Source organism: Schistocerca serialis, chromosome 9 (genome assembly GCF_023864345.2).
Source record: "Schistocerca serialis cubense isolate TAMUIC-IGC-003099 chromosome 9, iqSchSeri2.2, whole genome shotgun sequence".
Taxonomy (NCBI): domain Eukaryota; kingdom Metazoa; phylum Arthropoda; class Insecta; order Orthoptera; family Acrididae; genus Schistocerca; species Schistocerca serialis.
Genome location: NC_064646.1, coordinates 209645957 through 209672596, shown reverse-complemented (window position 1 = coordinate 209672596; position 26640 = coordinate 209645957). Strand labels below are relative to the sequence as shown.

The window sequence follows — 26640 nt, the reverse complement described above, 5'->3', positions numbered from 1 at the left end:
AGATGAGGTTCATACAAAACGGAGCTCGACTCCATTGAAGCAGGAGTGTTTGATGTCATGAATAAGCACTCTGGGGACCGCATTCTGGCTATGGGGTACCCAGAAGCCACTGGCATGAATCTTGATTGGCCGCCATATTCTCCAGATCTGAATACATGAGATTCCTTTTTGTGGGGCTATATTTAAAGACAAGGTGTACAGCAATAACTGGAAAAAAATTTCTGAGCTGAAAAAAAACCATTCACGAGGTCGTCGACAGCATCGATGTTCCGAAACTTCAGCGGGTCATGTAGAATTCCGCTGTTGTCTGCCCACATCATCGATTGGCTATGATATGACGCAGGCACGTGGCAGGCATATCGAACATGCCATAATCTAAATCCGAATATCTGTAGTAAAGTTTACATGCTGAATAAAGTGTGTGCACTCCGTAGTTTGTAATTAATTTACGTTTTCTTCACCTAGTTCAACAATTGTCGCCCTGTATAACGAAACATAATGAAAGACCTTACGTATGTAGCCTGGAACAGCGCCAAACAGGCGACGAGGACGCTGAAGACAAACTGCGTCATTGCTATTGGGTTCATGGTGCCATTTAGATGCCTGACGAACCTGGAACATGAAAATGAATTCAATGAATTATTGAACTAAAAAGTTCTCATCATCCTTCATATGAAACACATAAACTTTTAAACCCAAGGACTCTCTTAAGCTATCCGAAATGATCAACCGCACAATTTTTTTTTGCCACCAATCGTTAACACCACTTGAATTACGCAAGCCAAATCTCAGCTGTCCATACAGGGAAGTTATCTACAAACTTTAGCGAAAACCTATTTTCTGGCAGCTGTAAATAAGAGATAGGTACTCCTGAATATCGTCGCCTTTGCGGCGATTTCTGCGAGTGATCAGAGAAATGCTGTCGTCTTACTTTCGGCGGAATGTCGCTTGAAGAGTTGTCTGGATTCAAGGGTTTGTTAAAAACGCAGACTCAACAATATTCATTTTTAGTACTTTCTTCTAATTTTTGGCGTATGTTTGGTTCCACACCGTTGTAACTATACTTTTAACTTCAAAAACTGTTGAAACTATGCAAGTGATGTTTCGTCGTTTGCTAATATGATGTACAATAGATGACTACTGGACCATCAACAGAAAATGCGTGAAGTTATGTTATGTGCGAAATGATTGCTATAACTGTAGATAAACATTTAAGTAGTATAGACATATGGTTAGAAACGACTGAAATACTCAATGGCGGCCAAGAAAGTATAGTTACATCGCTGAAGAATTAGTGAGTGGTATTGCCACATTTGATTTTCAGTCGCCTTCGCGACTGATGTCGGAAAGTACCATTACCGTGTTAGACAAAGCGATTGTGCATTAGATGAACTGAGATGGTTGTTTCAGATGCAAAGAATAAGATCACTAATTTTAGTGAATTGTACATAGCAATGCGTTGCAGGCCAGCCTAACGTTGAAAATGACTTGAAAGACACAACAACGCTTTTTTCATATGTGAAAAACAAACAAATGTGATTGCAGAGACCTATGCCTGCACCCAGACATTTATAATAAAGCCAATGGTCAGAGTAGATAGTTCAGAAAGCAAAAAGTTGTGCTGAGTAGCACAAATAATGTTGAGATGGTGGTAAATTCTAGTGTATGGGGAGGTATCACAAAGGGAGTCCCACAGGGTTCAATTTTAGGTCCTCTGCTGTTCCTTATTCGTGTGAATGGCCTCCCACTTAACGTTCAGCAAGCGGAACTACTACTTATTGCAGATGACTCGAGTGTTATAATAAATCCTATTCCAGAAAAAACAGCTGAAGATATTGTTAAGGATGTCTTTCAAAGAATTATTAAGTGGTTCTCAGAAAATGGACTCTTTCTTAATTTTGAAAAAAAACGCACTATATCCAGTTCTGTACACTGAATAGAGTCACATCGACAATTGATGTAGCGTATGAACTGGGCTCAGTCAGCAGGGTAGATTTCTCCACATTTTTGGCTGTTGTGAGGGTACTGGTGTGTAGTATCTGTAAGTTGTTGTTGTTTGGAGGGCGACAATGCCCATTGGCGCAGAGAGTCGCAAGCAGAAGCAGTTGTTGAGAGGCGGTGGACGGTGTAGGCTGTGAGAGCCAAAGGCGGTTGCGTAGCGAAGGATTTATCTCTATATTTAATAGTAGTGGCACACAGTTTGAATAATAGTGTGTTTATGTTTGTGCAGAGTGATAAAGGAAATAAATTAAATTTTACCAGTTCTTAATGTGTCTCCATCAGTTAGTACCACACCACTGCATTTAACAATGAACGAAGTCTCGATATACACGGCCAACTAGAACAAGAGGATTGTAACAAAATAAGCATTAATTAACCCATATAATCTCAAAGGAGACGGGAACTTACAGTGTTCACATTGATGACAACTTGAACTGGAAGAAGCATATTAGTGAGCTTCTCAAACAACTAAGTTCAGCTTCTTTCACTCTTCATATAATCGAGAGTCTTGGTAATAAACAGATCAGCCTCCTAAAGTACTTTGCATATTCCCACTCAATAATGTCTTATGGAATAGTTTTCGGGGTACCTCAGCACTTAGACATAAAGTATTGACTGCACAAAAGAGAGCAGTGAGAATAATTAGTGGTGGTCAACCAAGGACGTCATGTAGGCACCTTTTCAAGGGGGTAGGTGCTTTAACTGCACGATCACTGTACATATATTTGCTAATGAAATTCGTAACAAATAATCCATCTCAATTCGCGAAGAACAGTGATGTACATACGTACAGCAGTAGAGGGAAAAAATGATCTTTCCTATCCGTTATTGAAGCTGTCAGTTACTTAAAAAGAGTGCATTATTCAGCCACAAAAATCTTTGATCATTTGCCCAACAACATAAAGTGTCTGGCAACTAGCAGATCAAGTTTTAAATCTAGCTTAAAATCATTTCATTTGGACAACTCCTTCTACTCCAGGGACTAGTTTCTGTTTCAGAAATGGAAAAAAATTTTGTTGTTGTGTAGAACTAAAACTTTCAGTAATATTAATATTAGCACTATTCATGTGTGTATATATCACATCATATCGATAAAATAGTCGGAAAAATGATCTACGGAACATGACATAACTATAACTATCATTGCTACCTACGTTATTTTCGAACACAGGTTGACAGTATGTACAAACTCTTCGATTCTCTCTGGTACGACGGGTGTAGTCCAACTCCAATATGCAAAGTCAAAATTTTTTCCGACAGTGACCCTCATTTTAGAAAGCATTAACAGAGAAACTTATTATGGACAGATTACCGCAGTTTTATGTCTGCCACAGTAACAACATTCTTAAATTTCAGTTACTAGTACACTGTTTTGCTCCTCTCCTAGCTTTCAAAATCGTATTAATATGCAGAGCACTCTTCAGTTTATACTGATACCAGGCAAGGCTAATTCCTAGCTATAATCCATGTTTCCGTGAAAACGTAGGTCCTCTCTGCTATTCCCAGGATTTTCAGTTGTCTTATTTATGTTCATGGTGCACACTGAATGCAACTTTGGAGCATTTCATCAACATTTCACATATTTTCAATAAGTAGAAGAAGCTAAATTAATATAAACATGATGCAAATGTCGTATTTATGTAGCAACCCGGCCTGGCTTCACTGAGGTAGCGTTGACTTTCTTCAGCTGAGCGGTTTTACTGGCGTCGCGTATTTCGTTTGCTGGTCACGAACAAACTTCAGGTAACAACGGTAAGTAAGTGAATATTGTCACTTCCATACAACATACCCAACGTTTACAGGGCATGGCGACAAAGTTGCGTGGAGGCACGAAAGTTATGTGTAACGTACACAATTGACGTTTAGACTGACATCTCACGGCAAAGATGGGAGCACGTCGTGGTCTGAGCAGAAACCGTACAGAACATGGCGTCCGATAAGCAGTGACAAGTTTTCGTCCAAAGAGCTGGGCGAGTTCATGCGTTTGTTTGGATAGGGAGGTCGACAAGCGTTTGTCACTACCTTTCAGCTACTCCTCGATAACAGAACCGAGGCGCGCGCCCTGCAGTCTTTCTTAAACGATTTTACCGATAGTGTTCAGTAAAAAATTTCGGTTTTGCATTACTTGCAGATTTATATGTCACGGTAATTATGATATGCCCTTCATTTCGTTAAAAGTCATAGTTATTGTGATACGAGGATTGTCCGGAAGTAAGTTCCGATCGGTCGCGAAATGGAAGCCACAGTGAAAACCAGAAACATTTCATTTCTAACAGTTAGGTACACCTTCCACCTACTTCTCTTCATAGTCGCCGCTCCAACTTCGGGTTTTGTCGTAGTGTTGTATCAAATTTCCAATATCCTCGTCACAGAAAGCAGCTGCCTATGTTTTCGGTCAGTTATCTGCACTGGTCTGGAGCTCGTTTTCTGTGAAAAAATTTTGTCTTCGTTGTCAGTGGTTCTTGTGAGCAGAGATGAGACTCAGGTGGAGCCAACTACGGAATGTATTGTGGTTGATCAAACACTTCTCATCGTAAACGCTGCAGAAGCGTCTACATTGCCCCTGCAATGTATGGCCGAGAATTGGCATGAAGAAGGAACTGCTCGACAGTTGATGTGGGCTGCATAACACAGGCGAAATCTCTAACCAGGCTCTCATACTTGGCTGGAGACGCTATTCCCTATGCATCTTTACGTGCTCGCTGTTCACTCAAAACTGAAAAGAGCGACGCGACACGATCTACGGGCATACTAGAGACACTGCCCACCATATCTGTTCAGAGATTTACCGGATTTTCTCAGTGGTTTCCATTTCGCGACCGATCGGAACTTACTTTCTGGACAACCCTCGTATTTACGTGGCAGTAAGACACTGCTCGAAATTCGAAAACGTTTGCAATGAAAAATAGGGGTCGCTATGACTTTGCGTTTGGCGCATATTAACGTATGCTGTGTATGAAATTTAGAAAACATATTGAACATTTCTTCAGACTTGGGTGGAGGTCTCTATCTGTCACCAATCTCAAGAAAACTGATCAGGCGTTGCACAGTCATTGCGACCGCTCCGCGCCAGCGATACAGCCAGAGTGAAATACGCACAACGTTCCTCATATTTAACATGCGGTTTGAGGTACCGAAATGAGATTTTGGCGAATGATAGCACGCATAGAGGACAGTGTTTTGACGTATGGTTATTATGTTAAGCTTCATTATCTACCGTGGTATTCCACTAACTACAGACTTTTTCGATGAAAGAAATTCATTTTTAAGGGCCATCGATAGCTGGTGAAGTGCTAAGGGTTTTTGAAAAAAACGGTTATCTTGTACCGAGAAGGTGTTTTTCATAAGACACTGACCATATTTGCCCTCACTTCCACACTTTATCAACTTAACAAACCATTGTTTCAGAATTCACTCGCAATTGCTTCTGCTCTGTAAACTCCGCTGACTTTTGGCAAAAGAAACAAATTTTAACGTCGCAAAAAGAAAAATGAGTAGGTTTTACCCAAAATTCGCCACTCATGACATTTCTCTGAATGTTACAAATGGTTAAGAAACCAGGCGAAAATAAATAGCTGCATTTTCGGCGAAATTCTTTTTAAATACAAACGAAAGCAGAGGTGACAGATCTTTGTGAATGATCACCACGCAGGTGTGGGCGCGAAAGGGTCCCGCTTAATTCTTACAAAAAATTTGAGTGTAGGCTTCAGTTTAGATCGGCACTTCTCCTCCAGAGTTCACCATTTCCTCCTCAGCGCCAGCCTGCAACTTCTATCACAATCGTTCTCCCTACGCATGCCCTACCCTCTGCCCATCTAAAAGCCATGGTATTCTGCGCGCTCTATAATAGATTTACAACCATTGTAAATATTGTAGAGAATCGTAGATGCACGAGTGTGTGTGTGTGAGTGATTCAATATGTACCAGTGGTGACACAAGTAAAACAAAACATAAAAAATTCGCACATGCTGAACATGCTTAGATCGTGTTACAGCACGCCTCTTGTGAAGTTTAGTACACATTGTGATACATTGTTGAGAGCTTTGTCACGATTCTGTTTTGGACACGTTTTCAGCACACTTCTTTGCAGTCCCGCATAGAGAATCATGTCTATATCTACATTGGATTAAAGGAAAGCAGAAAGCTAAAAGCAGAGTAATATGCTGCGCTGTTGTAATCCATTCATTATATAAACGAAGCTAACCTGTGTACCATATTATGTTTACTTTGTGCATACAGAATTGGAACGATTGCAAACACATAGGTGTCACTTAAGCATCTAGCATCCCACTAACCAGTTATCCAAGAAAAAAAAAATGGGCTATAGGGTAACACGGAATGCAGGCCATGTTCCGTTTTCTGTGAATCTTCACATTGGCAGGTGAATACTACATGAAAAAGTTGGTTGATAAATATTGACCGAGCAGGGAATCGATGACTCGATGTCACAACCTTCAATGTCCAGCCTTATAGTTAGCGAGAGACCAGCACTTCACATGCGAGCTGTGGCTTCTTACTGTCTCAAGCGCTGCTGCTCTCTCTCGAGTTATGGCGGCTTTTCGCTAAGTGGCTAAGGCGTCGCTTTCACATCTTAACATTCATTCGTCATAATTCAGACAATCTGTACCAAGTGTTTATAAACTGTGTATAAAAACCTTCCCCGCAAATCAGTTTATCTGTTAGTCAAAAACGGATCAATATCCCTACAGCAGTTCCTGAGATTAACCTGCACATATAGATGGACGCGAGTAGATGACTTCAGTTTATACATACTAGTATATAAATATGTCATACCAATTCGGAAAGAGAGTTGTAGATAAAATATAACTTGTAAATCCCTAACAATATTTAATTAACTTTCGAGTCTCTTCACTTGGTGAATCCGCACTCGCATTGCTGTGGCAAGAGAGAGGCGAGAAACGTAGTCAGAGAATTCTGGGCTACACACTAGGCAGTTTCAAGTGCAAAAACCACACGAAAAATGCCACATCTAATTTTCTACACTGACTTCCGGTTCACATCGGTGGCTAATGTTTGCGTACAGATTTTCTTCAAAGTTAACCAACAGTGAGAAACAAATTAACAATGGTTTCTACATGACACATCTGATCATTGCCTTGTAAGCGCGTTGTCTCCGGAACCGTTTAATATTTTGGTGCTACATGTCAATAATTTTTCATTGTACACAACTAGTAAAGTTGTAGGAGGAAAACATCATTTAATTAAACAAAAATTAAGAATGTAGACATTTGGGTCACAATGAATGTACACTGAAGTGAAGAGAGCTAAGCAAAAGCGGAAGCTCCAGACGGACATGTTCACTGTAATATGCTTGAAAGACTACTTGTTGCCGTTTTCATGCCGTCTTGTCTTCAATCCATGGTTCACACCTGATTTAATCCTTTCTTGTGGAAAATAATCAGGCCATGGTCTTCATTGGATGTAGTGAAAAGTTTCATAAGACCATATTTGTAATAGGAATGAGAACGAGGACACTATGTATTTGGATAACCGCATTACTAGTCAAAAAGACTGGTTATTGGGCACATGAAGTAATCTAGCACCAGAAAAATCAATAGTGGAGGAAAGATTATTTGGACGGAAAGAGACTACAGTGTACACAACAGTTTGTGATGAACGTAAAAATGTACGACTTGGATTAGCCGTAAATGGGACCAAATTAGTCGAAAAACCTATGGTTTATGAAGAGTGCTAATTAAGGTAGGATGGTGAATTTTCATTCCTGTAGTTAGGTATGTTCAGACGTAAAGATGGTTATAGTTACCCATGCTGAATAAACCAGAGAAATCACTAAATGACGTGATGCACCACAAGGTGGCTCAATAGTGTGAGAAATTTTCTCTAAGTTTGATCTAAAAGAAGGATGAAAGAAGCACAATTAGCGCATACATCTGTGCGTAAACTACGCTACTGGCCATTAAAATTCTTACACCACGAATATGATGTGCTACAGACGCGAAATTTAACCGACAGGAAGAAGACGCTGTGATATGCAAATGATTAGCTTTTCAGACCATTCACACAAGGTTGGCGCCGGTGGCGACACCTACAACTTGCTGGCATGAGGAAAGTTTCCAACTGATTTCTCATACACAAACAGCAGTTGACCGGCGTTTCCTGGTGAAACGTTGTTGTGATGCCTCGTGTAAGAAGGAGATATGCGTACCATCACGTTTCCGACTTTGATAAAGGTCGGATTGTAGCCCATCGCGATTGCGGTTTATCGTATCGCGACACTGCTGCTCGCGTTGGTCGAGATGGGGACGTTTGCAAGACAACAACCATCTGCACCAACAGTTCGACGACGTTTGCAGCAGCATGGACTATCAGCTCGGAGACCATGGCTGCGGTTACCCTTGACGCTACATCACAGACAGGAGCGCCTCCGATGGTGTACTCAACGACGAACCTGGGTGCACAAATGGCAAAACGACATTTTTTTCGGATGAATCGAGGTTCTGTTTACAGCATCATGATGGTCGCATCCGTGTTTGGCGACATCGCGGTGAACGCACATTGGAAGCGTTTATTCGTCATCGCCATACAGGCGTATCACCCGGTGTGATGGTATGGGGTGCCATTGGTTACGTGTCTCGGTCACCTCTTGTTCGCATTGACGGCACTTTGAACAGTCGACGTTACATTTCGGATGTGTTACGATCCGTGGCTCTACCCTTCATTCGGTCGCTGCGAAACCCTACATTTCAGCAGGGTAATACACGATCGCATGTTGCAGGTCCTGTACGGGCCTTTCTGGATACAGAAAATGTTCGACTGCTGCCCTGGCCAGCACATTCTCCAGATCTCTCACCAACTGAAAACGTCTCGTCAATGGTGACCGAGCAACTGGTTCGTCATAATACGCCCGTCACTACTCTTGATGAACTGTGGTATCGTGTTGAAGCTGCATGGGCAGCTGTACCTGTACACGCCATCCAAGCTCTGTTTGACTCAATTCCCAGGCGTATCAAGGCCGTCACTACGGACAGAGGTGGTTGTTCAGGGTACGGATTTCTCAGGATCTATGCACCCAAATTGCGTGAAAATGCAATCACATGTCAGTTCTAGTGTAATATATTTGTCCAATGAGTACGCGTTTATCATCTGAATTTCTTCTTGGTGTAGCAATTTTAATGGCCAGTAGTATGTATTTACGACTATAGCTAATTTTATGGCATGAGCAGTTCCCAGCAGGACTATCACTTGGTAAAGCTCCTCAAAGAATAACGTCTTTAATGCTTGTTAATAAGATGAAACAACTGAAAAGCAATACAGACACGAATATCTCACGAAACAAATATTATCAAATGCACAATGCTATGCTTCTGTAGGTACATTTGCAATTTGGTGCTAGAAGCAGGACATTGTGTAGGGTATTCGTGTATTGAAGAGTTAGCTATAGCGTTTTTAATGTGAAATGTCACTGCCTCATCCACAGTACACAGCAAATAAATAGGACAGAAATCTTTTTACATTAATGGATAGCTAGGTGTTGTAGGCTGTTAGCGTTGTGTAAAGAGCTAAATTTCATCCACTGTAATGCTCCATGTTGGATAGAATGTGGATTACCTGACGCATACACCAACTGACTGGAAGTCTCCAGACACCTATTAACGGACATTAATCTGAATGTGTCCACCCTTTCCTCTATGATTGCTTGGACACTGCTAACGACATTTCCAGTGAGATGTCTTTGGAGGAATGACAGCCGGTTCTTCCAGAAGAGGCGAAACCAGAGACGACAGTGACTTTGGACGTTGGTGACTGGAGTTAAGGCGACTCTCTAATGGATTCCAAAGTATTACATTATTTCATATCCGGCCTCTGGGCATTCCATCTCATTTGACTATCGTTATTATTCTCAGACCACTGTCTCAATGCTGCTGCTTTACGACAGGCTGCATTAGTATTCTCACAGAAACAGTCATCGCCGCTGAACTGCTCGTCGACTGTACACAGTAGACCATGCAGTAAATTCTGTGCATATCGTGCTGCATTCAGCGTTTTCTTGTGCGCAATAGCAGGACAACCCGCTAATTTTGAAAAACGCCCCATCCATTACATTATCTCTTACACATTTCACTTTTGGCACTACACATTATTGCAGATAATGTTATCCAGTATTCTGACAAATCGAAGTCCTGCGATTGGATTCCCAAAGGGTGCAGTGTGACTCACAACTCAAAATCACTCCTTTTCAGTCCTTCCTCATCCTGTGGCGTCGCTCTTTAGATCACGTACAGTGATGCTTAGCATTCGCTACAGGAATGTGTTTATTCTGAGGAGCTTTTCTACCATTGCACCCCATTCTTTTTAACTCCTGTGTACAGTAACTGTGCTAGCTGGTAGTACTTTGTAACTCACGAGTGATTCACTCTACTGATTTATTGTGACTTTTGAGAACCACATTCAGTAACGCTAGATTGTCCCTGTCTGATGATTAGTGATCGAACATTGCAGAGTGTGGTTTTACAATATTGCATGAAGTCTGCCTGCTCTTATTTTAGCTGTGGTTGTTACTTTGCATTTCCACTTCACAGTCACATCGCCAGCAGTCGTTTTGGGCAGCTTTACGAAGACTGAAATGTTTGTAATGAAATAAAGAGCAAACGAATACAATGGGTGGGCTATGTAGCCCGTATGCTAGATGGAAGACAGGCAAAGGTGGCACTAGAGGGGAAACCAAACACCACACGCCCCATTGGACGTCCAAGGCAGCGCTAGAGGGATGACCTGACGAAGGACTTAACAGCCCTGGGGATTGAAGACATTTGGAGGAACCGGGCACAAAACAGGAAGGAATCGAGGCAGTTTGTGGAAGCAGCGTGCGGTCTGCAGGACCTGTGATCGCTGGATATCTATCGATATCTATCTATTTCTTAGTCAGGTGACATCCAATGACTGTTGCATGTCCGAAGTCACTGAGCCCTCCTGTCTAACCCATTCGGCTATTACTCCTTCTCTACTGATAACACAATACTCTGCACATCCTTTTATACTTCTGAATCCACCTAATCCACCTGTTGTGACATCTAGTGCTCGATTCCACATTATGTAGCAGAGTATTGATACGTTTGATATGATAATGTATCAACACTCTTTCAGGTGGGGAGTTTGGTGCAGGAGCTCTTCAGATAGAACGAAGAGGAAAATGGTAAACGAGGTGAGTAGGAGGGTAAGGAAATTTCTGGATAAGAAAGACCATGAATGAGGTTGAACCGATTATGCTTAGTGATATTATCATTGTCAGTGGGGAGCCATGGGCCCTCCCCTCTACCGCTATCGCCAACCAGTCAAGTATTAAAAATGATATCACCAGTAAAACATCGAAGATGATGGAACAAAACAACACTCATGCTCATAAATTAAGGATAATGCTGATACATGGTGAGACAACGCTCTGATGGGCGGTTTCCGGGTTTAAATCACCTCGGATTATGACCATGCGGTGCAATTGACCTGCGGTCGTCACACGGTGGCGCTGACAGCAGTCCATATGTACAGAGGTGTGTTGGTGCATGTCAGAGTACGGTGCAGTGAGTAAGTGTGCAGGCGTTTTCAGACTTTCTAGTGGTCACTGTGTGCTGAAAATGGCTCAAAAAACACATGTTGATGACGTTATGATAGTTAGAATACTAGGGCGCCTGGAGGCTGGTCAAACACAGCAGGTCGTAGCATGGGCCCTCCATGTGACACAAAGTGTGATCTCAAGATTATGGCAACGATTCCAGCAGACAAGAAACGTGTCCAGGCGCTACACTACGGGACGTCTACAGTGTACAACACCACAAGAAGACCGATATTTCACCATCAGTGGCCGCAGACGGCCACGGAGTACTGCAGGTAACCTTGCTCGGGACCTTACCGCAGCCACTAGAAGAGTTATCTCCAAACACACAGTTTACAGACGACTAAAAAGACATGGCTTATTCGCCCGGACACCTGCAAGGTGCATTCCACTGACCCCTGGTCACAGGACAGCCCTTAAATCCAGGTGTCAAGAACACAGTACATGGTCACTGGAACAGTGGTCCCAGGTTCTGTTCAGAGACGAGTCCAGCTATGGTCTGAACAGTGATTCTAGCCGGGATTTCATCTGGTGTGAACCAGGAACCAGATACCAACCCCTTAATATCCTTGAAAGGGACCTGTATAGAGGTCGTGGTTTGATGGTGTGGGGTGGGATTATGAATGGTGCACGTACACCCCTGCATGTCTTTGAAAGAGGAACTGTAAGAGGTCAGGTGTATTGGGACGTCATTTTGCACCAGTGTGTCCGCCTTTTCAGGGGTGCAGTGGGTCCCACCTTCCTCTTGATGGATGATAATGCACGGCCCCACTGAGCTGCCATCGTGGAGGAGTATCTGGAAACAGAAGATATCAGGTGAATGGAGTCGACTACCTGTTCTCCAGACCTAAACCCCATCGAGCTCATCTGGGATGCTCTCTGTGGACGTATCGCTGCACGTCTTCAAACCCCTAGGACACTTCAGGAGCTCCGACAGGCACTGATGCAAGAATGGGAGGCTATACCCCATCAGCTGCTCGACCACTTGATCCAGAGTATGCCAACCCGTTGTGCGGCCTGTGTACGTGTGCATAGTGATCATAGCCCATATTGATGTCGGGATACATGCGCAGGAAACAGTGGCGTTTTGTAGCACATGTGTTTCGGGACGGTTTTCTCAACTTTTCACCAATACCGTGGACTTACAGATCTGTGTCGTGTGTGTCGTGTGTCTATTCTATTAGCGCCAGTTTTGTGTAGTGCCACGTTGAGTGGCACCATATTCTGCAGTTATCCTTAATTGATGAGGATCAGTGTTTTTGTGTTAATGCGAAATTCAAAATTCTCTTCCTCTCCCCTTTCCTCCCTCCTATCTCCAACAAATCATAGTGCAGTATTAAAATGAAAGAGCGAATGGCACAAAATCGTTGATGATGGAAACAGAACTACCTGTTTTGTGAGAACTAGTTATCAATAATTATAAAAAATTTCCGTGATCTTGACAAGTAAAAGATCGCTTATAAGAATCCAATAACTTCCATTTTTAATTGTTTCAAAGATATTTTTATCTACCTCTGTATATAATCAGTGCAATATTATTATTTTAAAACATAATAACGGGACAAATAACATATTTTTTTCTGACAGTAGAAGATGATTGTGCACATAGACAGTACACCTCTGTCACAATATTAAACTGAACTGAAATCTTTCCAGGCCCCAATGGAAACCTGTCAAATTCTGCAATGAATGTGTTGCTGTGTTAGACCCTCTTCTAACTACAATCTGTCGTTGATATCTTGAACAAAGAAACGTGCCCAGTTCAAGAAAAAAGGCACAGGTCGCAACCTGCCGCAAGAAATGTGGTAGAAGTGAACCACAAAACTACCGTCCAAATCATTTACATCTATTTGTTGTAGAATCTTAGAACATATTCTGATCTCAAACATAATGAGATGTTTTGAACATAATGATCTCCTCAAGGCCAATCACCATGCATTTCGAAAACATCGATCATGTAAAACCTAACTCGCACTTTTCTCACGTGACATGCTGAAAGCTTTGGATCAAGGCAACCAGGTAGATGCAGTGTTTCTTGATTTCGGGAAAGCATTTAACTCAGTACCGCACCTACGCTTATTGTAAAATGTAAGATGATATAGGGTATCAAGAGAAATTTTAACTGAGGACTTTTTGGTAGAAAAGACACAGCATGTTATCTTGGATCAGGGCCATCGTCACAGGTACAAGTAACTTTAGGTGTGCCCCAGAAGAAATGTACTGGGACCCTTGCTGTTCATGTTGTATACTAACGACCTTGCAGATGATGCAGTTATCTATAATGAAGTACTATATGAGAGAAACTGCACGAATGGTTACAGGTTTGCTTAATTCATGGGAGAGTGTCACAGGGGAAGGGAACGATAACTATCTACAAAAAAAGTTGTTTATGGAGTGACTCACCTATCACATCAGCATTTTCATTAGGAGCTACGTGTCATTTGCTATCGAATACTGACTGCATATATAATAGACTCTCTGTAAACAACTGAAAATCAGGATTCCTTTGTAAACTGTAACTAACAAATTAGTAATACATAGTTCTCGGATATGAGTTTTTTTAATACTATTCTTTAAACCCTGAAAAGTCTAAATGAAATCAACTGCTGATTTATGTTCAGTTCCTTAGTGTCCCCACCATATCGCTGCACTTTTAAAAACATTCAAAATATGGTGTTGGTGCAAGACAAAAGAGAGCTTTAAATTACTAACTTTTCACATATGTGATGCTTACTAATTTGCAATATTCTAAAATGTCTGCAAAATTCATCACCAATGAAAAAGGAGCAATGTGTATGCCTATGATCACAATGTTAACAGCAGGCATCACAATGTTATTTTCCCCTTACATCTGTCAATTTGGTGTCTATGAAAGATGATTTGAACTCTTAAGTACGTGTAGAGGGAGTAGACAGTGAAGATAATGCAACACTAGGAAAACTTAGTGATAACTATCATTTCAAATGATTGGGACCTAGTTTAGGTATAAAACATAGTATCATAGGTGAAAACTCAAATTAATTATTTAAATCATCTCTGATGCCTGTCAAATGCCACAATATTCTAAAATGTCTGAAAAATGTGTCACCAATGCAGGTGTAATGTTTATGTTACAACTACGTCTAAATATGTCAATTTATTCAATCTGACGATGTGTAGCTACATTAGATAATGTCTTTTGTGGCCAATTTAGGAGGGGAGTGAAGATAATGCATTACTATAAGGAATACAGCAGATGGCAAGAGTGACAACCGACTGAACAAACTGCTGCACTGAGAACTATGGCTAGCTGAAATTGCAATCAACTACTCAAACATATAATAAATCTGGCACCACATGGACAATACGATTAATGCCAGGCAGGAAGAAAGAAGGTGTTCGATTTTAGAAAGGGAGAAGGTGTTTTCTGATAACACATCACTTCATCTGCAGAACGACATGCTTTGTTTACACCCATTCATGGGGCGACCAAATACGATGATAGAGAGATGTGACATCTCAAAATAAAGTGCCTGAAGCGATATCTCGAAAATAAAAAAAATCTTTATCATTTATTGTGTAGTATGTAGTATTTGACACACTTTGAAAGCAAATAAAATATCTCTGCATCTAAAATGTTTTTGCATATTGGTACTAGTGATAAAAACTGCTGTTAAGCATCATTCTGTTTCGTCACAATTTCCATTTGACTACCACACATACAAACTCTATGGACCATCAAACTAAATGTTTGTGAAGTGTCTGTATAAGTTATATGCGCAGTTGGAAAACTTCTCATGATGTGCAAGATCTCCATAAAAATTCCCATGAAAATAAAATTGTAATATATGTGACATCTAGCACACTTTAACAGCAAATGGTTCTTCAAATTAAATACTTCCACATCTAAATTACCTGTATTACTTATCATAATAGAACCAGCTCACATATTGGTACTACTTAAATGGATTATGGGTTAGCATATGACTGCATTAAATTCATCTAAATATGTAAGAATTTTTTACATATTAGCTCTACTGCTGTTCTAGCTTACATTTGTAAATAGACCACGTCTAAAAGTCAGCGAAGCTCGGCACACATTGCAAGCAAATTAAATGTTTCCATACTTAATTTGTCTCTAAATAACTGCACCAAGATTTGACAAAGTAAACACTAACAACATTGCAAAAAAAGTTAAATAGTACCCTCATTATTTTACCCAATATAGGTAAAATATGATGTTTTTTTATGAATCAGACAGGTCTCACACTTGATTTATTTTAGCTCATCTTCATGCGATAATCGATGCCTCTTGAAGTTCCTCTTCAGTATATAGTGTTTCATTACCGTGTGAATTAGTCCCCACCACTTTCGAAGACAAGAATACTAACCCCTCTACCAGTTCATTCAGGTCGATAAATGCAGGCAATTGTCGGAGACCATCTTGAACGCAATCTTTATTCGTTCCTGTAAGTATCATCATCATTATCATCTTCATCATCTTCGTCTTCTTTCTCTCCTTACGTTTCATATTCCTCATCAGATCTTCCTCGTCTTCTCCACCTTCTACTTTCATGAATGCATTGTTTCTAATGTCTTCATCTGCCTTCTTTCGGAGAAAGTGTCCCAGCCTCTGAGAAGTGGGTCTGATGATAATTTAAACTAAATTCTTCTTGAATTATATCTTTCTCTCCTATGACAAAACCAGATGAAATTTTTTGTACCCAACATTAGCGACAGCTTCACGCGTATCTGAAATTGAAAATAATGTTAATAACTCTGTAAAGCCATGATAGGAAACTATATAACTGCTGTTATTTTACATTTTCACTCATTAATTCTCATGGGAAGTTGACGAGCATGGTTCCTGAATCGCATCTTCATGTCGAATTTCAAAACCTGGTGAGATTAGTTGTAAACAACACAAAAAGAAAGTCGGAAACCAAGAATAAGATAATACAACATACCTAATGTTGTATTTATCATACTCATTCACTGTGTTACTTGTGAAAAACTGAAAATTAAATATATATTCACATACATAATTCATACAAAATTAGCTATATCCAGCCATGTGTTGGTGTGTGCCATTCTTATTAAATGAGATGTAATGAAAGGAGGAAGCACACATTCTAACTTGGTTAACAGCAAAACGCTAGCTGGTGTGGTAGTATGTTATCCTTAGATGTTAGTGATTTTCTGAATCTAGGCAGTGTTTTGCCACACTTAAATAAGTAAGTGTATTTAATATACATTATAGCTCCTGCCACACTCTCTCTCTGCCTTTCTGCTCCCCCTATCTTTCTCCATCTCTTCCTCCTCTCTCTCTCTCTCCCTCTCTCTCTCTCTCTCTCTCTCTCTCTCTGCGTTTCTCCTCCTCCCCCCTCTCTATATCCATTTCCTCACTTCCTCCTTTTTTGTCTTGTGTCCCTCTTACTGACCTAGAGCATTATTTATTATTGTGGCAAACGAGACTTTGACTGGAAATTGAAATCCCTTAAAATGACTGAGTAAATCGATTGGGATAATATGTATATGGGATATGAGACAGACGTCTCCAACTGCTGGATGTCTGAGGATAGTACTTTCAATGACAGTATTTCACATAGTTTTAATCTCTGAATAGGTGGTATTAGAAAATTTGGGACTATTGACACTCTGTAGTAACATTATAAACACAACACGGCCATTTAAAAATTATACAGCCTATGCCTGTCTTCAATTTGGGTGTTTATTGTGTAAATATTTGAAGTGCATTGTTCAAGATTTTTTTGAGATTTTTCGTTACAAAGTTTCCTCTTTATATATTGCACTTCTTTATGTACATCGGTTTGTTTCTTTTGTCGTCTTTCTTAAAGTTCTCCAACGTTCCTTCTCTACCCCCATGTAACCACCGATTTTACTTCACCCATAACTGTCTCTTGAATTTCTTTCGTATTAGGTACCTCAAACACGAGTATGGTGTCTGAATTCGGTTTCAGCCGTTGCGCCTTCTATATCTAACATTCTGGAGGAAGAATATGTGTGTTTTGCGTTTCTTCATGGGCTTCCGTTTGATTTATTGCTAGGATCTTATTTCAACGCTTTTTTAAGATCGTTAATTCTCGTCTCATTTCCTCATTCACCTCCCCCTCCTGAAATGAACTCTTACAAAACCAGCTATAGGTAACTGCTTATTTTCTGATGATGTTACTAAGCTCTTCCTTTCATTTTCTTTATTTTCGTTAATTCTCTGTCTCGCTTTCTCGTTGACCACCCCATCCTTAATAGATTTTATCTAAGCTTCCCTGTATTATTTCCACTTCTCCTCATCATATCCCTTTACTGACGACATTTCTATACTTGAAAGTCAAAAGTACAAAACACAAGGCTAAGTAACTGCCTCCACGGAAAATTTACAAAACAACTCAAAAGTTTCGCGTACAACAGAAATTTCAAACTACGCTCAACTGGCATTGTTTCAACACTTACGTTTATTACTGTGACCGTTGGTGTCATGCCGCAGACTGTGCAGCACCCTTTGCCGTCGAGATGTTCGCCTCGAACGACCGTGATCAAAAATTGTGTAGAACACTTCGTCTTGTGTCTTACCACTGCAATTCGAGATGCTGTAGATTAGTGTTTCACACACGCACTGTTGGTGATAGGGCACTCTTATTATTCTCTCCACATGTAGACACATAGCTCTATTGTTCAATAGTCATTATGGAATTTCAGTTACTGTCCTCCACCGAAGAGCAGTCTTCCTTTTACGCATAGCCAGATGTAAAGCTCCTCATTCCTCTCTTCATTAATGTCCTTGCAAGTTTAATTTTTCGGCTATCGGATTATCGGAATCAAGGATGGCAGCTTAAAATACAGATCACACTTGGTTACAAAAAATTAACCTGGCTATAGGCCTAGCAACAATACGTGGCTCTTATAAAATGTAAATATTGAATTTATTTGATTATAAAATGAAAAACGTCACTTTGAAATTATAAAAGTACAACTCAAATTACTTCGATTTATTTTTCCTGCACGTGACACACTTCCCTAACAATACTTTCGCTCATCTAGTCTCAACTGACATTTATGTTTCACATTTATTAAACAGGTGACCGCTGATCCCGCAAGCCCTTTCATATATGTTGTACTCTTGATATGTTTCTTCGCGACAAAGACTGATTCTCAAACGCGGCTCAGTATCAAACATAATTCTCTTAATAAACTCCGCACGTCTTTCCCCGAGATAATTGAAATTATTTAATAATCATGGTCCGTGATCGCATTTAAGTCGTTAATTTTTATTTTTTAGATGAACGGTTTCGATCCTCTATGGGATCATCAGTTCTACATTCCTTTGATGACAATAGGAATCGCTGGCGTGGAGCAAGTCCGTCCTTGCTGGCGTGGAGAACTCTACAGCATAGATCTGATGATGAACTGACAGAAGATCAAAATCGGTCATCTAAATAATAAAAATTAACAACTTAAATCCTATCACAACAGTTTCCACACAATCAGTTTCCACACAATCCGTTTCCACACAATCAATCAGTTTCCACACAATCAGTTTCCACACAACCAGTTTCCACACAAACAACAAAATACAAAACAAAATAATTCACAACATTAAAACAAACAGCCCACTATATCACAAATCAGGCATATACAAATTAACTTGTGACAGCTGTTCTTGCTACTACATAGGACAGACAGGAAGAAATTTTGAAATCCGATACAAAGAGCACACTGACGCACTCCGTTTAAATAATTGAAATAAATCCAGTTTTGCAGCCCATCTAGCCCAAAATAGTCATTCAATCACAGATATAAAAACCAACCTCCACATTATACACATTGTAGACGAAGGAATAAAAATTGACCTCTTGGAACAACTGGAAATTTTCATGGATAGCAATAAAACAACCCACACTATCTTAAATGAACAAATTGATTTAGTAAATAACCCATTCTTCCAAAATTTTAAAGAGTCCTTAAATTTGAAAAACTAATAAATACTGTTCTCATACACTTCCATACCCGTTCCCCACCTCGCTCATACCACACCTAAACACCTTCTTCTCTACCTTTTTTTACTCTCTCTCTCTCTCTCTCTCTCTCTCTCTCTCTCTCTCTCTCTCACACACACACACACACACACACACGCACACACACACAATCTTCTCTCTCTCTCCCTCCCTCCCTCCCTCCGCATCCCTCCCTCTTCTCCCCCCCCCCCCTCTGCCATCCCCATACGTATACTTCCCTCTTTACTGAGCTATGAGAAACATGCCAAACATAACTTCACTACCATAAATATTGTCCTGAACACTTTGTTGTGAATTTTGTAAATAGCATAAGGAAACATTGCAGTGTAAAAACATAATACTAGTTTTTATAAAGGAAGTAATGTAATAAATATGTATTTTATTACGAATGCCAAACAAAACGAAAAATGAACTCTTTGGGGACAACAACAGCCACACTCTTTGGTTTCTTTATATTTTGTAAGGTATGTGGGAGTCACCATCGGTGGAAAAGTGCTTGTTTCACTTGATATTTAACGATACTGGAAAGCATTCATCATGTTTTCGAGAGCAGTGCCTGCCACAAGAATAAAAACAGTGATTAATACCATCAAATTAATGTTACAGTCTTAATATTCTTCCCACATACAGTGCTCACTTTTTCGTCTCTATATTTGCCACAGATCCACGACCCCCACAATACTCCAAACTAAATTGTATCATCTGGTGATGAATCGCCAACCGATGCGAAACCGGTCATGAACAAATAAAAATTGACGAAAAAACGGCGATTGTTTACAGTAATTCCTGAAACCGCAGTGTTCCAAATCCAGAATGGATAAAAGGTTTATCACAACTGTGTTTATTACATAAATGATAACTGAACTACTTTTGTTCCACAAATTGTCGTAATACTTTTAACTATTGATTCCATTTCTTCTACAAACTGACGAAACACTTTTAACAATTTTGTATTTTTCACATTGTGTAACTGCTGAGGGTGATCTGAATTGTTATACTATCCCAAAATATCATCTATGCCAAAACTGCTTCTAGCGCTTTTTATTGATTACTGGTTTCGATAGATCTGTGCTGTTATCATCGGAACTTGTAACACATTAGCAGACGTTCTTGATCGTCACAAACTTTCATGACACGTAGTGATTTTCATTATGTGACTTGCAAGTCCCACAATGATATCAGGCAATAGGTGAGAAAAAACAGAGCTCTACGCCCTAAACAGTCTATAAAAATGACATGTAGAAGTTGTGCGACAGTAGTAGCTATTACATAATATCCTCGGGCACGAAATGTTCTCAGTAAATAACTTGATTATTGCAGTGCTTTACTTGTTCTCTTTAGTGTGGTCATAATGGAAATATAACAAGCCCAAAGGATCTGGATTTAAGGAACTGGACACTTATTCGTGAAGAGCGGAGTTCAAGTCCCAGTCATACTGTTATATTTACACGTTCACGCTTCCCACTTCACTTAGAACAGATGAAGAAATGCTTCCTTCGACCTCAGCGGCCCGTTCCTTCCGTCATACACAATCAACAGCAGTGGCATTCTGTCTGTGTCGAACTCATTGTCTAACCGTACTGTTAATTGTAATCTGTTATTTTTAGCAAAAGTGCTGTCCCTAAACGCCCTTCCCTCAGCCCATCTCATCCTCCAGAAAAGCTCGTGCAAAAGAAGGAGGAGGGCTACATTTTGACGTGCGAGGTGTAATTCGAATCACACAAAAACTTAGAGGTTTTCATATGCATAAACCATTGACACAAGTGAATGTAATCAGAAGATTCGCGCTTATATTCAAGAACAAATGAGGAATCAAATCAGAGGCTAAGTAAGTACCGCAATGCTGCATCAAAGTTACAATTTAGTGCTCTGCACGGCCACTCGTAAGTAATCAACGTCGGAAGTGCAGACAGGTAAGGCTAAAGAATAATATTTCGGCGAAATTTGTGTTACGCGTAAGTGACTACTTGATGGTACAATACACTTCATTACGTATGCGAAGCCTGAGAAAAGAGACATCTTACAACACTGCGAATTTTTATGGCACACCATATTAGCAGGTAACTGCACTCTGACTTTAAACTGATTCATTACCGTCGGTCAAGTCAGCGGATGTGGGCATGAGGTTTACTACAGAAGTCCCCATGTCCCCCTGCGAAAGAGAAAGTAGGCGGAGCTCCGATGCAGCGTCACGGAATACAACATGCTCAAACTTTTTAAGAAACGAATGCAAAATTCTATGGACTCACAGGTTCCCTATGCTGGAAGCGACACCCACTGATTGAACATATTTGCCAAGTGCATAAGTTTCCAGCTTAAGTCTTAAATCTTTTGTGTCAGATCACGTACTCTGTACTTTGCAGCACCGGTTATGGACATTTACATAGTAAACCACTCAGCTGATGGTTTAAATTGAAATTAGGTCACTGCATTAGCACACACTACGGGGACTTGAAACAGATGGGCAATAATGCGCTTCGACTAATGATTTGTCAGTGATTCCAGCGCTCTTGTAGGTAACCGTTCACCTTAGGGCCCTATATTACTATCTGTTGTGTATTCATCTATTTATCCGTTTGTGTCGGTTTTCTCTGTCACTAATTAAAGTGGTGCAGTGAGAAGCATCTGGGTTAGTATTCAAGAAGACAAATGTTCTTATTTCTGTTCGGACATTCAGATTTAAGTTTTTCCAGTTTCCCTAAATAGCTTAAGGCAAATGCTGGGATGAATTCTTCGAAAAAGACATGCCATATTCCCTTTCTCTTACTTTTAAAATCAAATCTAGTGCTCCGTGTCTAATGACTTCGTCATTGACAGGCCATTAAACATAATATTCTTTCTTCCTTACTCTCAGTGTCGTGTACATTTTAAGTTCCACCTCTGAGTAACCGTTATTACGTAAGGAGTCTTTGCTTATCACTTGATAGTTTTGTGCCCTAGGAGCACAAACGCAAAGTCGGGTACAACTCGACGGCGAAGAAGATTAGCTGTGCTGTTTTCCAAAGTGAACCTCCTCAGCATTTATTTTAAATGATCTGGATGACTGAATACGGAACTGCGATTTACCTTTCTCGAATCTGTGTACAGTTCCTTAACCACTAACTGGTCATCATTTGAGTCCTGTTTCGAAGAGATGATGCAGAAAATGGAGAAGAAAGCACCACTTCCTCCTGTTAGTGATGTGAGACGTGGTACGTAGTGGGGGACAAACTCGAGGTATGTTACAGAGTGTTGTCTGCAACAGCAACAGAGTTGTAGAAGTCGGCATAGAATTTCTGTCTTTGGTAATAAAACTAAAATCCTCTGTCTTCAGCTACTGTAACTTGTTCTTCAGCTCCAACTCTGTGTTTCAGTTTCCATCACTGGGATGTTCCTCTGAAATACCTCATGATGCTTATGCATAATTTAGCAAAAATTATGCCTAATTTTATGGTACCTGTGAAGCACCTCTCAGGATTGAGGAGTAGTAGCGGAACAGAGTCAATCAAACTGTGGGAAATGCAATACTCAGGAATGACCGTACATTAACTGACAACAGAAACAGACCACGCAAGGCAGAGGAGCTGTACAGCTACACAGGTACTCGTATTATTCAACGATCGCACCATCTTTTTAAAAATCAACTGCTTTTCGAATCCTAACTGAATTTTAAGGTTACCTACTCAAATGTCACTTTTTTCCTACTAATGGCGCATGCTTTACGATGTCGTTGATTCTAAACATTGTCTACATTTTTGTTTGCCTCTACTCCACTTTAGTTTATTTTTAGCTCAGTCTGATATAGCACACAATACTGAAGGCTACGATAGCGTCCACACCGTGCGTGGGACGAAAACAGTTGAACCTAACGTACCTGAGAATTTCCTGATGACTTTCGATGCAAAGGCAAAGGTCGCTGTACATTTTGTCGTGAGCCACGGAAGATGCACTCCGCCATGGGCGACCTTCACCTGCTCCACTCTCGCTCATCCTCAGCTTCCCAATCCTCAGCGCGAGCACCTCTAGCTGTGCGGCTACCAGTATCATGATCGTCGCGAACAGGCAGTCCATGCCGAAGCTAACTTCGGCCATCCACATGCCTGTCAAACACTGAACGGCGTACGAGAGCTCGTAGTAGCTGGTAGTGTTGTCCCAGGGGTGCTGCACGAAGGGCAGGCGCCGCTCACCGGGGTGGGCGATTAACGGCATCGGGAACCACACGAGGCCTTGCGAAGCCATGAACAGCAACATTCCCAGCGTGAGGCGGCCCGCTCGCCTGCGGGACCTGTGGACAATGTTCTCCAGCGCAGGATCGCTGGAGCTGGGATCCTTCTGAGTCAACATCAGCGAGTCGACACGGCGGGCCATCGAATTGTACCGCCATCGGTCCCGCGTGAAGAAGGCCATCTTCACCATACCGCTGCACATGGTGAAGGTGTTGGTCAGCACTAGCGTTGTGGCTTCGAGGTCTCGCCAGCTGAAGGAGACAGCCAGCGAACCTTCGACGAAGTTCCAGATGCCCAGTGCGAAAACGAAGATGACGTACAGTTCGAAAAGACGGAAATTACCTAAGGGCCACACTCCGAAGAGCCACAGGTGACGTATGTTGAGCTTGAGTACAGATCGTCCGCTCGAGGACCAGGAGAAAGGCATTTCCACATCCCCTCGTCGTCCACTGTCCATTGACTTAATTATGCGTATCTACTGCACAGCACCCTATTGCTCCCTCTTGCGCTTCTGTGGGTTCGGTGCCAGCCTTGGACTGAATAAGCTCTGACTCAGCCACTTTCTTCCCAACGCGAGACGGAGGAGTGGGGAGTGCGAAATACTGTTGAAAACTTCAGATCACTCATTGTCCTGATCCAGACGAGTTGAAAGAGCCCTGTGTACATATATACATGACTGAGAGTGGCACAAATTACACAGAGATGAGGTTTAAATTATCCAGCATGACAATAGCATCTGTATCTGACTTATTTAATTTCTTCGACTTTTACCCTTCCCTTGGTTACATAATGCAAAACAGTGTAGTACGACAGTGGAAATAAGTAATAAGAGTTTCCAAGTATCAGTTGTTGCATTTATAACGCGATAAATCGACATGTTTGAAAATTACATGTCCCTCTTTCGATAAAGTACAGTTACCTCTGTCTGTTTATTGCTACGAGACAGAAGGCAATAAGCTGCTGAATTAACTGCACGTCGCCAGTAAAACAAAAATTAAATAAATAAAATATAGTGCTTAAGATTTTTCTTCAAAAGAAAAGTGCCAGTACTATATGAAGGACTTACAAGTAATGTGATGATATGTACGTACAGACAACAGTATGCACTATCCATGCTGATGATAAGATATGGTTACCGATTACTTCGTTGCGAGCATAGACTTACACCTCTTGTGAACGTCGCCAGCGAAATTGGTCGACTATTTGGCTGTTCTCATGAACTGAATATCGTCATTGCACAAATCGAACTGAATAAGTTCAATTAACACTACGTTTACATTTGCCTTTGCTTGAGGCTTTAAATTTCGTAACAAATTTATTTATGTAGAGAAAACTTGTATGCAAATAGTGACAAATTTTCTTGATTGTCTTTCAAAGTTACTGGATGCATAGTGTTTTCGTATACCGCCGTTCACAATATGGATTTAAAGCTTGATATATCCAACATCAAGTGCGAATGAAGTCTTTCTTCAATAAGAGTTTGCAGGAATAGGCACATATAATCATCTTACATCATCAGTTCCACGTCTCATATCTATATACTGCAATGTCTAGGAGAAATAAAATATTCAGATACTTTCGGAAACCTGCAGGCTTCAATACGAACGAAAAGTTCGTAGAGAAATAATATTTATTTAGTGTAGAAGATCATATTATTTTCCAGCATTTCCCCTCTCAGTTGAATCTATGTTTCCACTTTTTCTTGTGCGCACATTTCATCCCTCAAGTGTGAATACGAAAGATCTACGAGATACTCATCTACGACTATCATAGCATCGTGACAAGGTTCAAAGGATTTTTCAATTACAATTTTTTTTAGATGAGGAGATAAATAAGTAATTAATCTACATCCACATTTACTTGGACACTCTGCAAATTACACTTAAGTGCCTGGCCGAGGGTTCACCGAACCACCTTCACAATAATTCTCTATTATTCCGCTCTCGAACAGCGCGAAAGAAACAAACAACTATATCTTTCCGTGCGCGCTGTCATTTCCCTTGTTTTATTATGACGATCGTTTCTTCCTATGTAGGTAGGTGTCAACAAAATATTTTCACATTCGGAGGTGAGAAGATCCCGCCGCATTGAGAAATGCCTTTGTTTAAATGAAGTCCGCCCTATTTCCTGTATCATTTCCGTGACTCTCCCCTACTTCTCGATAGTGCAAAACGTGCTGCTATCCTATGAACTTTCTCAATGAACTCCCTTAATCCTATCTAGTACGGATCCCATGCCGTGCAGCAGCACTCCAAAAGAAGACGGACAGGCGTAGTTAGACAGTCCCTTTAGTAGATCTGTTGCATCTTCTAAGCGTTCTGCCAATAAAAAACAGTCTTTGGTTCGGCTTCCCCATAACATTTTCTATGAGTTATTTCCAATTTACGTTGTTAATAATTGTATTTCCCAGGTATTTAGTAGAATAAACTGCTTTTAGATTCGATAATTTATCGCCTATCCGAAGTTTGATTCCTTTCAGCACTCATGTGGGTGACCTCACACTTTTCATTATTTATGGTCAATTGCCAATTTACGCACCCTTTAGACATCTTTTCTAAGTATATTCGCAATTTGTTTTGATCTCATGACGACTTTACTGAACGATAAATGGCAGCATCACCTACAAATCACCTAAGACGACTGCTCAGATAGTTTCCTAAATCGTTTACATGGAGAAGGAACAGCTGAGGGCCTGTAACACTACGCCAGAAATAACTTCTGTTCTACTCGATGACTTCACGTCAGCTGCTACGAACTGCCTTCTCTCTTACAGGAAACGACGAATCTAGTCGCATAACTGACACGATATTCCACAAGCACGCAGTCTAATTAC

The 26640-nt window shown here is 40.7% G+C and overlaps 1 protein-coding gene across 1 annotated transcript in view; it reads right to left on the bottom strand.

The window, feature by feature from the left end:
* Nucleotides 1-24234, bottom strand: part of LOC126419489 (odorant receptor Or2-like) — a 35820-nt gene extending 11586 nt beyond the window's left edge. The window contains exons 1-2 of the mRNA XM_050086678.1: nt 23456-24234; nt 513-612 (exon numbers count right to left, since the gene is read on the bottom strand). Coding sequence (XP_049942635.1) covers nt 513-612; nt 23456-24234 — 879 coding nt within the window. The remainder of the gene's footprint in view (nt 1-512; nt 613-23455) is intronic.
* Between the last annotated feature and the right edge of the window lie 2406 nt (nt 24235-26640).